The sequence below is a fragment of the Nycticebus coucang genome, chromosome 22 (assembly GCF_027406575.1).
Source record: "Nycticebus coucang isolate mNycCou1 chromosome 22, mNycCou1.pri, whole genome shotgun sequence".
In the NCBI taxonomy this organism is placed as follows: domain Eukaryota; kingdom Metazoa; phylum Chordata; class Mammalia; order Primates; family Lorisidae; genus Nycticebus; species Nycticebus coucang.
The window spans coordinates 28,869,495-28,886,460 of NC_069801.1; the positions used below are offsets into that span (position 1 = coordinate 28,869,495).

At 37.4% G+C, this 16,966-nt stretch overlaps 1 protein-coding gene across 3 annotated transcripts in view; it reads left to right on the forward strand.

Moving 5' to 3' along the window:
* Positions 1 to 16,966, forward strand: part of ZMYM4 (zinc finger MYM-type containing 4) — a 181,324-nt gene that overhangs the window by 71,631 nt on the left and 92,727 nt on the right. For all 3 annotated transcript variants that reach the window (XM_053576721.1, XM_053576722.1, XM_053576723.1), the window contains exon 2: positions 2,615 to 2,660. In XM_053576721.1, the coding sequence (XP_053432696.1) occupies positions 2,615 to 2,660 (46 nt within the window). The remainder of the gene's footprint in view (positions 1 to 2,614; positions 2,661 to 16,966) is intronic.

Below are 16,966 nucleotides of genomic sequence, written 5' to 3' on the forward strand. Positions count from 1 at the left end.
GCAGATGGGGTGAGATTTCCAACCAGGAGAAATCCACATGTGGGTAATGGTGAATGGGGGTTTTAAAGGTCAGGAAGGTGGAAATCGGGACATTCCCTTTCCTGGGTTGGACATCTGTTGTAAGGGTGGGGGTTGGCCCATTCATCTTTCCCAGGTGGGACATCCAGTGGGGGAGGCTAGGAGGTTGAGTATTTTAGGCAGGTCCACCCTATTTGGACCTATCAGAGAGACTTTACATCTTTTGTATAGACATGGATAGAGTTGAAACCCATTATTCTTAGTAAAGTATCACAAGAATGGAAAAGCAAGTATCCAGTGTACTCAATACTAATATGAAACCAGTTGACAAACTAATACCTGCCTCCATAGGAGAAAAACTCAATTCAAGTTGGGTGGGGGGGGGAGAAGGGGAGGCAGGAGGGGGTTGGTATGCTCCCACCTGATGGGCATGATGTAAGGGGGTGTGGCCCACCTCCTGGGTGTGGGACCCAGCTACAATAGGGGCCTTACCTAACAAATGCAAACATTATAACTTAATCCTTTTTCATATTAATCTGAAATTTAAAAGTTTTAAAAGTATCTGAAGAGATTTGGATCAAAATGAGAAAATCTCAAGTGTACTAGTAATTGCACTGAAGGGGGTTTATTGCATTAAACATATTACTTAACATGTTTGAATATATATCCTGAAATTACACTTCTAAAATTATTAGCATATGAACATATTAACATTTGCCTGGCTAAAACTGTTTGAGTAGTGTGTTTCAGGCTTCTTTCTTTGTTTCTTTTTTTTTTTGTGACCGAATCTCACTCAGGGCTCAAACAAACTCTTGGGCTCAAGTGATCTTCTTGTCTTCAGCCTCTCAAGTAGCTGGGACTATAGGTGCCTGTCACAACACCTGGCTAGTTTTTCTATTTTTAGTAGAGACAGGGTCTCACTTTACTCAGGCTGGTCTGGAACTCCTGAGCTCAGGTGATCTACCCCCACCTTGGCCTCCCAGAGTCTACTATTACAAATGTTAGCTAACGCACCCTGCCTTTTTTCAGTCTTCTTAATGCCTAAATTTCATAGAAGTGTATTTCTCAATGTGTTTTTACATCAGCTTCGTTGATAATAATCCACATACTACGTAGTCTATTTGAAGTGTACAATGCAGTAGTTTTTAGTGTATTCACAGTTGTGCAGCCATCTCTATAATCAGTTTAGAACATTTTCATTTCCAGAAGAGTCCTATATCAATTAACAATCATTCACAATTATTCATCTCCCCACCCTAGCCTTCCCCACCCTAGCAGCCACTAATCTATTTTTTTGTCCCTGTTGTTCTGATATATACAACAAGTGTTGAGAGAAGGGACTTACTGTATTGTATTGTATTTATTTGTAAATAAGCATGTAAATTGGTGATCAAGAGGCTATGTTTTAAGCAGGGCAGTGTGGCTCATGCCTAGAATCTTAGCACTTTGGGAGGCCTGGAGGCCAAAGCCCATCACTTGAGCTCAAGAGACCAGCCTGAGCAAGATTGAGATGATCTCTACTAAAAAGAGAAAAGTTAGCTGGGCATTGTGGTGGGAGCTTGTAGTTGCAGTTGTTCTGGAGGCTGAGGCGAGAGGAGTTTGAGGTTGTTGTGAGGCTGATGCCAACAGCATCCTGGGCAACAGAATGAGATGGTAAAAAAAGAGGGGAGGCTATGTTTTAGCTGTTTTTTGTTTTGAAGAACGAGGAGGAAGGAAGAGGTAGGAAAATAAGTTTGATTTTAAAAGGAGACTTAATCCTGGAATTTTGCCATTTGAAAGAGGGTCGTCTTCTTTTTTTTTAGACAGAGTTTGACTGTGTCACCCTTGGTAGAGTGCCGTGGCGTCACAGCTTACAGCAACCTCAAACTCCTAGGCTTAAACAGTTCACTTGGCTCAGCCTCCCAAGTAGTTGGGACTACAGGCACCTGCTGCAACGCCCAGCTATTTTTTTGTTGTTATTGTCGTTATTGTTTAGCAGACCTGGGCCAGGTTCGAATCCACCAGCCCTGGTGTATGTGATTGGTGCCCTAACCACTGAGCTTACAGGCGTTGCGCCTTCTCTCTTTAGTTTTAAGAGCAATTTATTCCTGGCTTTAGCCTAAGAGCAAAAGCCATCACTACCAATTGTTCTGTTCAGTTATGATAAGAAGTTTTACATAGTTCTAAGTTCTCAGTAAATGTTGGCAGTATTTATTATTATTACAAACATACTATATGATCATCCCTTTTTTTTGTGACAACAGCGATTAAAAAATAAGTCATTTTTTTTTTTGGCCGGGGCTGGGTTTGAACCCGCCACCTCCGGCATATGGGACCGGCGCCCTACTCACTGAGCCACAGGCGCCGCCTAAGTCATTTTTTTTAGTTGGGAGGTGTGATTTATCTCTTGGTTTTTGGTTTGGGGATTTTTGCTCAAGAACTTTTTGTTCATCCTAAATTTTATTTAACTATTTGACAGTGTTTTTGTTTATATTGTATATTTGCATAATTTAGGTTGAAAATTTCTTGGGGAGTAGGGAGTGATAGCCAAACAGTATGTATGATAGAAGACTGATAATAATGTGTCTTTTCTCTTTTCCTTTTTTTTTTTTTCCAGTTTGAACAGAAAAGTGGTGCAGTTTTTGAGGAAACTGTAGAGAACTGTAAGTACCATTTGAGAAAAAAGTGTCGTTAGATAGGTAATAAATGTAAGTCTAGCTATAGCATTTAACTATGACAGTATGAAGGCTGATTTTTGTGACAGTCCAATTTGATTTTTGTTTGCATCTCCTCACATCCTGTTAGTACTTTGTAGCATTATAGGAGGCTTAGTCTGAATTATAAGAGGCTTAGTCTTTATTTTTCAGTAAACATTTTATTCTCAGTTATTAGTATGTTGAAATATAGCCACACTATGTGAGGATGAGTCATATGGAAGATTGTACTTAACTGATCGCTTTTAAAGTTTTTTACTTTGTTTAAGGTATCTTAATTTTCATTTTAGATTCTGTTAACAGATTTTTAAAATAAATTTTGTTTTTTTATGATTATAAAAGTAATACATTCAATTTTACAATACAGAAATGAGAAAAGTATAAAGTAAAAGCCTTTGTTATGACCATTTTTCAAAGATAACCAATTTTAAAAGTTTAACATATATCTTTCCAGACTTTTTTCTCTGAGTGTATATGTATACATGGTATATGGGAATTAATTTATGTGTATAGGAATCATATAAATGCTGTTCTTTTTTCATTCAACTGCATGGACCCCTTTCTATGTCAGTGAATATCGACCTATTGCATAGTTTTTGATGGTTACTTATTTTATTGTGTGACTATATATTTAGTCCTCACTGAATGTTGTTAAGTTCTTGGAAACTGTGACTTTAACTGAAATGATGTATAATAAAACCAATTTTACCATAAGTTAGTTGGATAAACAAAAGTTAAGTTCCTATAGCATATTTCTACTCACAAAAACATAACCAAACTTTTCAATAAAGATCCAAAACACTTTTTTTCCTTTTCTTTCCTGTTTTTTATTTGATTTTTAAGAAGCATAGTTTCTCTGTTACCAGGCTGCTGGAGTGCAGTGGCTCAATCATAACTCATTATAGCCTTGGACTCTTGGGCGTAAGCAAGTTCATCCTACTTCAGCCTTCTGAGTAGCTGGGCCTACAGGCTGTGCCACTACACTTTGCTAATTTTTCTTTCTTTATTTTTTTTCTTTCTTTGTAAGAAATGAGGTCTTGCAATGTTGCCCTGGCTGGTTTCTCTCCTGGCCTCAAGCCGTCCTCTTACTCAGCCTCCTGAGATGCTGAGATTAACAACATGAGCCATTGTGCCTAGTTCCCAATACATTTTCTAATATTAAACATTGAAAGAAATGTGAGCTATATACCCATTTAAGAAACATATAAAAAACATTATTTACTAATTTTTGATGAATGATGATGATTGTTGTGGCATTTGGTTAATTGAGGAATAAATGTTTGCAAAGCAAAAATTACAAGGAGCACCTCCTACCACTGCAACTATATTTCAAAAACAAACAATAGGAAAGGTCTAACTAAAAGTAGACCTATCATTTGATCCAGCAGTTCTACCATGAGGTATTTACCCAAAGGAGAAAAGGACATCTTAACATAAAGGCAGTTACACTCAAATGTTTATAGCAGCACAGCCCATCAGTACATGAGTGGATTAATAAAATATGGTATGTATATGCCATATAGCAGTGGTTCTCAATCTTCCTATGCCACAACCCTTTAATACAGTTCCTGTGGGTCATGACCCACAGGTTGAGAACAGCTGCCATAGAGTATTACTCATCCATAAAAAAGAATGGTGATACAGTATCTTTTCTAACAACCTGAATGGAACTAGAGACCATTCTAAAGAATTGAAAAACAAACACCACATGTACTCAATACTAAATTTTGGAACTAGTCAATCAATACTTCCTTGTACATATGGAAGTAAAACTCAATGGGGATCAAGTAGGTGGGAGGGGGAAGGGTTAATTCATACCTAACTTGTACAATGCATATATTCTGGGTGATGGGCACACTTACAACTTTGACTTAAAATGTATAAAAGCAAATTGTGTAACTAAAACATGTGTACCCCAGTAATATTCTGAAATTTAAAATCAACAACAATTAAAAACACAGTGGGCTCACTGAGTACATTTATTGTTGTACATATGTATGATTATCCTATACTTTATAAATTTTTATTTTACAATAATTTTTATTTATTTAGCCAATTATCTTACAACTCACTTATTCTAGTTCAGGATCATAGGTGGCTGGAGTCTGTGTCTGCAGTAGAGGGCAGAAGACAAGAACCAGCCCTGTATAGGATGCCATTCCATCGCAGGGCATACTCACACACACCCCCATACTCACTCATTCTGGGATAATTTAGGCATGTCATTTAACCTGATGTGCACATCGTTGGGATGTGGGAAGAAACTGGAGTACCTGGGAAAAACACACGCAGACATGAGGAGAACATGCAAACTTCGCATGCAGTGGCCCCAGTTGGGAATGGATTTTTTCCCCCTCAATGTTACAACAAAATAATGTTCAATGAAATGACATTAAGCACCTTCTGTACTATAATTTAACTGGCTTCCTTTTTTATACATGTGTAAATTATTATTATTACTATTATTATTTTGAGACAGAGTCTTGCTCTGTCACTCACGCTAGACTGTCACGGCCTCAGCCTAACTCACAGCAACCTCAAACTCCTGGGTTCAAGCAATTCTCTTGCCTCAACCTTCCAGGTAGCTGGGACTACAGGTATGCACTACCATGCCTTGCTAATTTTTTTCTAATTTTTAGTAGAGACGGGAGTCTTGCTTTGCTCAGGTTGACCTCAAATGTCTGACCTCAAGCCATCTTGCTACCTCAGCCTCCCAGAGTGCTAGGATTACAGGGGTGAGCTACAGCGCCCTGCTGTGAAAATCATCCTTAGCTTATGGGCCGTGTAGAAACTGTAGCTGCTCTTGGATTGGCATGTAGACATAATTTACTCTCCCTTGATGAAAGGTATAAATGAGGAGATGATTTTTCAGGCCTAGGATGTGTACATTCTTAACTTTCATAGAAATGTAAAACTTAATTTCCTTAGTGCAGTTGACACTTGAACAACATAGGCTTGAACTGTATAGGTCTACTTATATGTGGATTTCCAATTTTTTTTTAGTAAATTCAGTAAGCCCTCTGCATCAAGTTCTTTATCTATAGTCAAATATGGAGAGAAAATACAGTGTTCTGGGATTGGAAAATCTATACATACAGTTGAGTTTTCATATTTGTGGTTCTGGGCCAACTGGGGGACTTGACTTTCATGTGTATTGGTTATTTTTTATTTTTCTTTTGCGAAATGGCTATTTATTTAAATCTTTTGCCCATTTGCTATTGGGTTGTTGGTCTTTTCCTTATTGAGTTGTAGGAGATCTCTAAATACTATAAACAAAAATTAAGCAGTTATAGATGGTACAGTTGTCTTGTCCTAGTTTATGTCTTCTCTTTGTCCTTATAAAATCTTTGCATGTGTGAAAGTTAATTCACTTTAATGTAATGAATAATAATAAAAATACCAAATTTCTCCTTTACTGTTCTCTTTTCATTTTATTTAGGAAATCTTGCTAGACTGAGGTCAGAAAGACAACTACAGTTGATTCTCTGTATCCATGGACTCCATACCTGCATATTCAACCAACTGCAGATTTAAAATATTTAGGGAATTACCTGGATGTTGTGGAGGGCTCCTGTAGTCCCACCTAGTTGGGAGGCCGAGGCAGGAGGATTGCTTGAGCACAGGAGTTTGAGATTGCTGTGAGCAAGGCTGAGGCCATGGCCCTATAGCCTGGGGCAACTGAGTAAGCCTCTGTCTCAAAAAAAAAAAGAAATTGGGAGAAAATAATGGATGGTTGTGTCTCTTTTGAACTAGTACAGAATTTTTTTTCTTGTCATTATTCCCTAAACAATAAAATATGACAATTATTTACCTAGCATTTACATTGTATTAGGTATTTAAAGTAATCTAGAGATGATTTAAAGTATATGGGAGGACATACTCTGGTTTCTGTTCAGATTATAAAATATTTCACCTTTTACAAAGATTTCTCTGAAGGGGAAAGAAAGTATATGGAAGGATGTGCACAGGTTATATGGAGATACTTTGCTGTTTTACATAAGGGACTTGAATATCTGTGGATGTTGATATCTTTGAGGAATCCTGGAATCAGTGCCCCCAGATATAGAGGACAGCAGTATATTGTTTCCTAAAATGTTTACTGGTTCTGTTTTTTGCATGTAGCGCTTGAATTAGTCTAGACTAATTTTTTATATGGTATAATGTAGGGAACTAGTTTTATTTCTTATCATAAGTCCAACAAACTGTCTCATCATCATTATGAAACTATTATTTCCCTTACCCAGTAATCTGCAAAGCCACTCTATAATATATGTCCGTGGGCTTTTTCTCACATTCTCAGTTAATTTTTCTTTCTTTCTTTTCTTTTTTTTTTTGAGACAAAGTTTCACTTTGTTGCCCTCGGTAGAGTGCTGTGGCATCACAGCTCACAGCAACCTCCAGCTCTTGGGCTTAGGCAATTCTCTTGCCTTAGCCTCCCAAGTAGCTGGGACTATAGGCACCTGCTACAATGCCCAGCTATTTTTTGTTGCAGTTTGGCTGGGGCTGAGTTTGAACCTGCCACCTTTATATGGGGCCAGTGTCCTACTCACTGAGCCACAGGCGCCACCCTCAGTTAATTTTTCAATTGGACTTTTGTTTATTCCTGTGCCAGTACCATGTTTTTATTAAATTAATTTAGCTATTTTAGTAAGTGGTAACAATCTGATAGGACACATTCCTGAATATTTTGCTTGTTCTTGCCTGTTTATGTTAGAAATAGCTAGCCAAGTTCCTAAAATTTGATGGGAATTTTTTTTTTTTTTTTTTTTTTGGTTTTTTGGCCGGGGCTGGGTTTGAACCCGCCACCTCCGGCATATGGGACCGGCGCCCTACTCCTTGAGCCACAGGCGCCGCCCTGATGGGAATTTTATTGGAATTCTCTTGAGTGTGTAGAACAAATTGGAGAGAAGAGGCATGTTTATGATACCAGGTATGTGACTTGGTATGTCTTTCCATTATTTAAATCTTTGCTTTTCAATAAATTTTGTTTTTGAAGACCTTATTATGTCGCTCTCGGTGGAGTGCTAGGGCATTGTAGCTCTCAGCAACCTCAAACTCTTGGACTCCAGCAATTCTCTTGCGTCAGCCTCCCAAGTAGCTGGGACTATAGGTGCCTGCCACATGTCCGGCTAGTTTTTTGTTGTAGTTGTTGTTGTTTAGAAGGCCCAGGCTGGGTTCGAATCACCAGCTCTGGTGTATATGGCCCGTGCCCTAACCACTGAGCTACAGGCACTGCCTGATTTTTTTTTTTTTTTTGAGACAGAGTTTCACTTTGTCACTCTCAGTAGAGTTCTATGGCGTCATAGCTCATAGCAACCTCAATCTCTTGGGTTTAAGTGATTCTCTTGCCTCAGCCTCCTAAGTAGCTGGGACTGCAGGCACCCGCCACAATGCCTGGCTTTTTTTTTTTTTGTAGAGACAGAGTCTTACTTTATTGCCCTTGGTAGAGTGCTGTGGCATCACAGCTCACAGCAACCTCCAGCTCCTGAGCTTAGGCATTCTCTTGCCTCAGCTTCCTGAGTAGCTGGGACTACAGGTGCCCGCCACAATGCCTGGCTATTTTTTTTGTTGGTATTTGGTCTGGGCTGGGTTTGAAACTGCCATCCATATGGTACTGGCACCCTACCCACTGAGCCCAATGCCTGGCTATTTTTAAGAGACAGGGTCTCGCTCTAGCTCAGGCTGGTCTCAAACTGGTGAGCTCAGGCAATCCACCCACCTTGGCCTCCCACAGTGCTAGGATTACAGGTGTGAGCTACTGCACCCAGCCTTCATCTAAAAGAATTTCGTTCCTTTTTCTTGTGATGGTTCATATAATTTTACTTATTTATTTGAGACAGAGTCTCATTCTGTTGCCCAGGCTAGAATGCTATGGCATCAGAGCAATCTCAGTCTCCTGTGTTCAAGTGATCCTCCTTCCTCAGCCTCCCACTTAGTTGGGACTACAGGTGCCCACTAAAATACTCACCTAATTTTTATATTTGTGGTAGAGACAGGGGTCTCCCTCTTGCTCAGGCTGGTCTCCAACTCCTGAGTTCAAGTATCTTCCTGCCTTGGCCTTTCAGAGTGCTAGGATTATACGCATGAGCCACTGCCCCTGGCCTAATTTTAATTTATTTTTTTGCCAAAATTTGTAGGGCTTTGTTAAATATTAATCAAGGTAGTAGTCACCTTTTTGGGTAATTCTTGATTTCAAAGTAGTTCTCATATTTTTATCACTTGGGGCTAATTGTAGTTGGTTTCTAAATAGGCTTAGGATTTATTATATTAAGAAAAATACATATATATTTATACAGAGTCTCATTATGTCGCCCTTGGTAGAGTACTGTGTTGTCACAGCTCACAGCAACCTCAAACTCCTGGACTTAAGCAATTCTCTTGCCTCAGCTTCCCAAGTAGCTGGGACTACAGGCACCTGCCACAATACCTGGCTATTTTTTTGTTGTTGCAGTTGTCATTGTTGTTTAGCTAGCCTGGGCTAGGTTTGAACACGCCAACCTGGGTGTATGTGGCTGGCCCTGTAACCACTATGCTACACGTGCGAGCCAAAAAAAAATATTTTTTTATTCTGCATTGAGGATTACTAAAGAATATTAGTACTTACATGTTGCTGGATTCAATTTACTATTGTTTTCTTAAGGATTTTTCAGACAATGTTTATGTAAAATTGGGTTTAACTCCTTATTTTTTTTTTCTGTGAGACAGTCTCTATTGCCCCAGGTTAGAGTGCCTTGGTGTCATAGCTCACCATAACTTCAAACTCCTGGGCTTTAGCCTCTTGCCTCAGCCTTCTGGGTAGCTGGGACTACAGGCACCTACCACAATGCCCAGCTAATTTTTAGTAGAGATGGGGTCTCGCTGTTGCTCAGACTCCTGAGCTCAGGCTATCTACCAGCCTAGACTTTCCAGAGTGCTGGTATTACCGGCGTGAGCCACAGTGCCCAGCCTTTGGTTTAGCTCCTTTGAAGTTTTTTATAGAATTCAGCAGTGAAACTATCTGGGCCTGGAAATTTTGGGTTTGTAGCCTTTAAATTATGAATTTATTAGATAACTTTAATAGATGTTTTTCACATTTCATGTTTTATCTTGTGTCTGTTTGTTAAGTTGTATTTTTCAAAGTATTTGTCCATTAAATTAAGTGGTCCCTGTCCTTTGAATTGCAGCTATTTTAGTTGGGGATGCATAGTGGTATCTCTCAGTTTTAATTTACATTTCCCAGTTAACTAGTGATGTTGAACATCAATAAGCCAGGTTACACTGATTGCAATTGTTAGGTAAAGTCCCTCTTGCACTCTTGTAAAGTCTCTGTGTAGGGTATTTTAAGATGTTTCTCCAGTTTTTAATTTGGTTGTCTTTTATTATCAAGCTGTAAGCATTCTTGTTTGGATACAAGTCTATTCATATTGATCGACAGGTAGAATTAGATAGGAATATCTCTCTCCATATCCATGCATTGATTTATGCATCCATTCATCCATTCATTTTTGTAGGGTATTGTTTGAAAAGCACAATTTTTTAATACTGATGAAGCCCCATTTTATTACTGTATTTTCATGGTCTGTGCCCTTTGTGTTCTAAGAAAGCTGTTGTAAGATTATGAAGATTTTTACTTGCTTTTTCCCTAGAAACCTTCCGGTTTAGGCTTAGCTTTTATGTTCAGATTGGTGATTGACTTCAAGTTAGTTTTTGATTATGGTGTAATACAAGAGTCAAAGTAATTATTTTGTATATGGATATCTAGTTTAATTGGTAACATTTATTGAAAAGACTACTCTTGGCGGTGCCTGTGGCTCAGTGAGTAGGGCACCGGCCCCATATACCAGAGGTGGCAGGTTCAAACCTGGCCCTGCCAAAAACTACAAAAATAAACAAACAAACAAAAAAAGAAAAGACTGCTCTTTTTTAAAATTTGAGATTAATATGAGGTTACGAATTATTAGGGTACAATGTTTGTGTTGTTAGGTAAGATCCCTGTTGTAGTAGTGTCCCGTACCCAAGAGGTGTGCCATGTACCCTCACATTGTGCCCATTAGGTAGAACCACACTCAACCCCCTTCCTCCTCCCTTCTTCTCCCAAGATTATTCTTTTTGACTGATTTATCTTGGCAGTTTTGTTGGCGATCAGATGACCTATATGTTTGGGTCTATTACTGAACTTTTTCTGCTCCATGGACCAATCTTTAGGCCAAACCCATACTGTCTTGGTTAATTTAGCTTTATATTAAATCAGATGTCCTAAGTCATTGTTTTTTAAAGTTATTTTGCTATCCTAGGTCGTTTACATTTCCATATAAATTTTAGAAGCAGCTTGTCAATTTCTAGAAAGTGATTTACTTAGGTGTTTATTGGGATCGTATTGAGTCTGTAGATCAGAAAAATTGAAATTGACACTTGTATAATAATAAATCTTCAGTATATGAGCATGATAAGTCTTCAGTTTATTTAGGTCTTTTTTTTTTTTTTTTTTTGTAGAGACAGAGTCTCACTTTATGGCCCTGGGTAGAGTGCTGTGGCCTCACACAGCTCACAGCAACCTCCAACTCCTGGGCTTAAGCGATTCTCTTGCCTCAGCCTCCCGAGTAGCTGGGACTACAGGCGCCCGCCACAACGCCCAGCTATTTTTTGGTTGCAGTTCGGCCGGGGGCGGGTTTGAACCCGCCACCCTCGGCATATGGGGCCGGCGCCCTACGGACTGAGCCACAGGCGCTGCCCTTAGGTCTTTTATTTTTTTCTTAACAATGTTTTGTTGTTTTCAAAGTATAGATCTTGTATATATATTGTTATCCTTAGGTATTTTCAAGTTGTTTAAGCAATTGTAAATGACATTTAAAAATTATTTTGTGGAGTTATGATTTATAGATAATTAAAATTATATTTTCAAATCATTTTAACTGCAACTTTTCATTTTGAAATAATTTCAGACCTAAAAAGCTAGTATTAATCATCCAACTCTGTTCTTCTTAAAATTGTTTTTGCTATTCAGGTCCTTTAGAGTCAATGTGTATATTGCTATAAATAAGTCACAATGATATTGGGATTACATTAAATCTGTAGATTTGTTTGAGGAACATTAGCACCTTGAGTATATAGTCTTTCTATTCATAAGCATGTATGTTTCTCAATTTATTTAGGTTTTCTTTAAATGTCTAATATTTTTAAGTTCACAGGGTATAATCTCACATATATTTTGCTGGATTTAGTATTCATATATGTGTAAATCTATATCTTTTAAGTCTTTTATTATCTGAATCTCCTTTTGATTACATTGAGGAATAATTTCTCCCTGTAAAGATAGTGAATTAGTTATTTTCCAACTCAGTGAATAATAATCCATTCTTTCTTTACTGATTTGAAATGCGGTATTTCTGTTTATTTTATCATAAAGGATTTTTTTTTTTTTTTTTTGTAGAGACAGAGTCTCACTGTACCGCCCTCGGGTAGAGTGCCGTGGCGTCACATGGCTCACAGCAACCTGTAACTCTTGGGCTTACGCGATTCTCTTGCCTCAGCCTCCCGAGCAGTGGGACTACAGGCGCTCGCCACAACGCCCGGCTATTTTTTTGTTGCAGTTTGGCCTGGGCTGGGTTTGAACCCGCCACCCTCGGCATGTGGGGCCGGCGCCCTACTCACTGAGCCACAGGCGCCGCCCTATCATAAAGGATTTTAAAAACCTTCAATTTCCACTTGATTTTTTTACCAGTATAAAATACAATTTATTTTTGTATGTTCATTTTATATGCTGTAACCTTCCTAAGCTCATTTCTTAGTTCTGGTAACTTTTTTTATTGCGTCCTTCAAATCATCTGCAAAGATAAGCACATCTGTGAATAAAAACAGTCTTACGTATTTTTTTCCAAATTTTACATTTTATTTCTTTTCTTGTTAACACTGGCTAGGATCTTTAGTACAATATTAAATGGAAGTGATGAGAGCAAACATTCTTACTTTTTTTTTTTTGTTTACATTTTAGGGGGAAAGTATTTAGTTTTAAATTATTATTTTTTTTATTGTTTCAGGTTCATCGAAGGTACAAAGAATTAGGTTACACTGTTTTGCATTAGTTAGGTAAAGTCCCTATTATAGTTATGTCCTGTCCCCAAGAGATGTGCCATATACTTTCACCCTATCCCCCTCCGTCCTTCCCGTTCCCTTGTTTCCCTGTCCCCCAGTCTTTAATTATTAAGTTTGCTGTTAGAAAGAGTTTATTTTGTAGATATCTTCTCTCAGGTTGAGGACCTTCTGTTTCTTTTTAGTTTGCTGAAAGATATTTTCATGAGTAATACTAAATTTTTTCAATTGCTTTTTTTCTGTCTGGTGAGATGACCAGGTTATTTTTTTCTTTAAGGTAATTGATTTTTGACTATTAAACCCACTTTGCATTTATGGGACAAATCGTACTTTGTGGTGATTATTATTATTTTATTTTAAAATTCAGTTGGCTAATATTTTAATATTTATATATTTTTAAGCATCTGTGTTCAAGAAGGATATTGATATGTATTTTTCTTTTTTGAGACAGAGTCTCACTTTGTTGCCCTTGATAGAGTGCTGTGACATTATAGCTCATAGCAACCTCAAAGTCTTGGGCTTAAGCAATTCTCTTGCCTCAGCCTCCCAAGTACCTGGGACTACAGGCTCCTGCCGTAATGTCTGGCTATTTTTTTTGGAAATAAGGTCTTGCTCTGGGCAATGTCTGGCTATTTTTTTTGGAAATGAGGTCTTACTCTGGCTCAGACAAGTCTCAAACTCATGAGCTCGGGCAATCCACCTGCCTTGGGCCCCCGGAGTGCTAGGATTACAGGTGTGAGCCACCATGCCTGGATAATCTGTGTTTTTCATGTAATGTCTTTTCCTGTTTTGTTTTTTTTTTTCCACCAGGGCAATACTGGCCTTACAAAATTAGTTAGGAAGTATTCCTGTCTTATATTTGCCAAAAGAGTTTATATAAGATCAATAATACTTCTTTAAGTGTCTTAATTTATTTAATTCCCTAGTAAATACCTCTGGGCCTGCAGTTATTCATATTTTCTATTTCTTCAGTATCCGTTTTGGTAATTTTCACCTTTCTGAGTTATTTCTCTTTTCATCATCGTCCCATGATGTTGGAAATGTTCTATATGTATACCGTTAAAATATAGTAGCCACTGGCACCTTTGACTATTGAGTACCTGAAATGTGATGAGTGTAGAACTGAAGTTTTAATTTAATTTATTGTTTCTTAGCCTACTGGCTGAGATCAAGTTTAATTTAATTAGATTCAAATTTAAATAGTCACAGGTGGCCACTATATTGTATACTGCAAATATAAATTGTTATTTATTTATTTTTTTAATTGTTATTTATTTTTGTAAAGTTGTTAATTTCTCTTATGTATTGCCATAAAGTTGTTAATATTTTAAACTTTATTGTTATTAAGTTATTTATAATGTTTTTATTTTTAATAAAATCTATCGTGCTATCCCTTACTTCATTCCTGTTAAGATAGTGTTGGTAATTCGGGTCCTTCCTTTCTCTCTTGCTCTTTTATTCTCTCTCCTATTAAGTAAACATCTATTCTAAAACATTTCATTATAGTAAAATATATATAATATAATATGAAATTTACCATCTTGATTATTTATTTATTTATTTATTTTGAGACAGAGTCTCACTATGTTGCCCTTGGGTAGAGTGCTGTGGCTTTGCAGCTCACAGCAACCTCAAATTCTTGGGGTCAAGCGATTCTCTTGCCTCAGCCTCCCTAGTAGCTGGGACTATAGGCGCCTACCACAACTCCCAGCTGTTTGTTTAGTAGGCTTGGGGTGGTTCTAACCCACCACCCTCAGTGCATGTGGCCGGTGCCCTAATCGCTAAGCTATGGGCGCTGAGCCATCTTGATTATTTCTAAGTGTACAGTTCAATAGTGTGCAGCTAGCCTTCAGAACTTATCATTTTGCAAAACTGAAACTCCATCCCTATTAAACAACAACTCCCAGTTTCTCCATTCTTTTAGCCTGTGACAGTCACCCTTCTTTCTGTCTGTATGAATTTGATTTTTTTTTTTTTTTTTTGGCCACTTGTATTTTTTTTCTCTCTTTTTTAATGGTTGGTTTGTCTAAAAGTGTATCAATTTTGTACTGTTCAAAGGTCTTACTTTTGGTTTTATTAATTTTTCTCCACTGTTCATTTTGTATTACATAGATTTTTCTCTTTATCATTTGTTCATTCTACTTTGGGTTTAATCTTTTTCTAGCTACTTAAGGTGGAAGTTTATGTCATTAATTTTATGTTTTTCTTCATTAATAAAAACATATGAATTTATTAGTTTTTTTCTAAACATGGTTTTACTGCACTTCTTAGATTTTGATAAGTTGTGTTTTCATTCATGTTCAATTTGTAATATTTTCTAAATTTCTTTTTTTAATATTTTCTAACTTGTGATTATCTCTTTGACACATTTTTAAAAATTTTGCTTTATATTCAAGTTATTTTTCTTTATATTCAAATAATATATATTGGAAAAGAATATGTGATCTGGCATTTTGGGGTATAATATTTTGTAAGTGTCATTTTGGTCAAGTTGGCTGACAATGTTTTTTAGGCCTTTTATATTCATACCAACTTTCTGATTACTTGTTCTGTCAATTACAGACAGAAGAGGGTTGAACTACTTTATTATTGTGGAGTTGTCTTTTTCTGCTTTTTTTTTTTTAAGTAGAGACAGAGTCTCACTATACTGCCCTCAGTAGAGTGCTATGGTGTTACAGCTCACAGCAACCTTAAACTCTTGGGCTTAAGCGATTCTCTTGCCTCAGCCTCCCAAGTAGCTGGGATTACAGGTGCCCACCAACGCCCGGCTATTTTTTTGCTGTAGTTATCATTGTTGTTTAGCTGGCCCAGGCTGGGTTCAAACCCACTAGCCTTGGTGTATGTGGCTGGTGCCCTAACTGCTGAGACACAGGCTTTGAACCAGAGCGTTCCTTTTTAAAAAATGTATTTTCTACTTTTCTCCTCACCAATTTCATATTTTCCTTTATTATTGTTTCTTTCTTTAAGGAGTATTGAATTTTGTTCTGACATTTAGTTTGCTATCTGGATTGGTTTGATCTTTTTGAGACTTGTTTTTTTAGCCATGTGAGGGAAGCTCTAGGGTTGACTTCACTGTAGAGTTAAGTTTAGCCCCATTGTTAATGTGTGACATTTCAGAGCTCCTTATTGATTGTTCCAAGTGTTTAACAAGGTTTATTTTCTTTTATTTTTTAGAGCAGTTTTAAGGTTTGCTGGAAAATTGAGTGGCAAGTACAGAGTTTCCTTGTCACTCCTGCCACCCAACTTCCCGCACTGTAGACATCCTGAACCTCAGTGATAAATTTGTTAAAATTGGTGAGCCTACATTGGCATAACATTATCACTTAAAGTCCATAGTGTACATTAGGATTCACTCTTGGTATGGTAATTCCAAGAGTTTTGACAAATGTCTGATAATGTGTATTCAGTATTGTAGTGTCATAGAGAATAGTTTTGCTGCCCTAGAAATCTTCTGTGCTTCACCTTTTTATCCTTGTTTCCCCGGAACCCCTGAAAACCACTGATCTATTTACTGTGCTATCAGTTTGCCTTTTCCAGAATGTCATATAGTTGAAATCATACAGTATGTAGCCTTTTGAGATAGACTGTTTTTGCTTGGTAGTATGTTGTAATATCCCTTCATATGTTTTCATGGGTTGACAGCCCTTTTTGTATGGTTGTACCATAGTTTATTTAATAGCAAAGCCATTTAGGTTAATCAGAGTTCAAAAATCTCCTCATCTTTGGGCAAAACCCAGTAATTTTTCACCTTATAGCTTCCTGTTCTGTGCCTAGTCTTAGAGTTTAACCCTATGCATGTATACACTATTGTTGAAAGTGTTTGAAATTGAAAGAATTTCTAGTGTTCTTTCTCTGTGTATTCGTCTCTTCTCTGGTATTTTTGACCAGCAAATATCAGCTGCGGCACCTTTTCCCAACTTCTTTCTCTTGTTTCCTTAGCTTAGTGAGACTAATGAGCTCTGTTTGAGTTTTCCCTCTATGTACTGGAGTTTGTTAAATGTTCCTAGGCTGAAAGCCAAGGTGAACCTAATTGTACCTAGGCCTCACTTCATTTGTTTCCCTTTTCTCAGAGATCAGTTTTGTGTTGTTTGTTGTGCATACTTTGAAAAGAGATGTTTCATGTTTTTTATTAATAGTTTTATTAATAGGTATTCACAGCAAAAGGGTTATTCTGGGACCAGTACTCC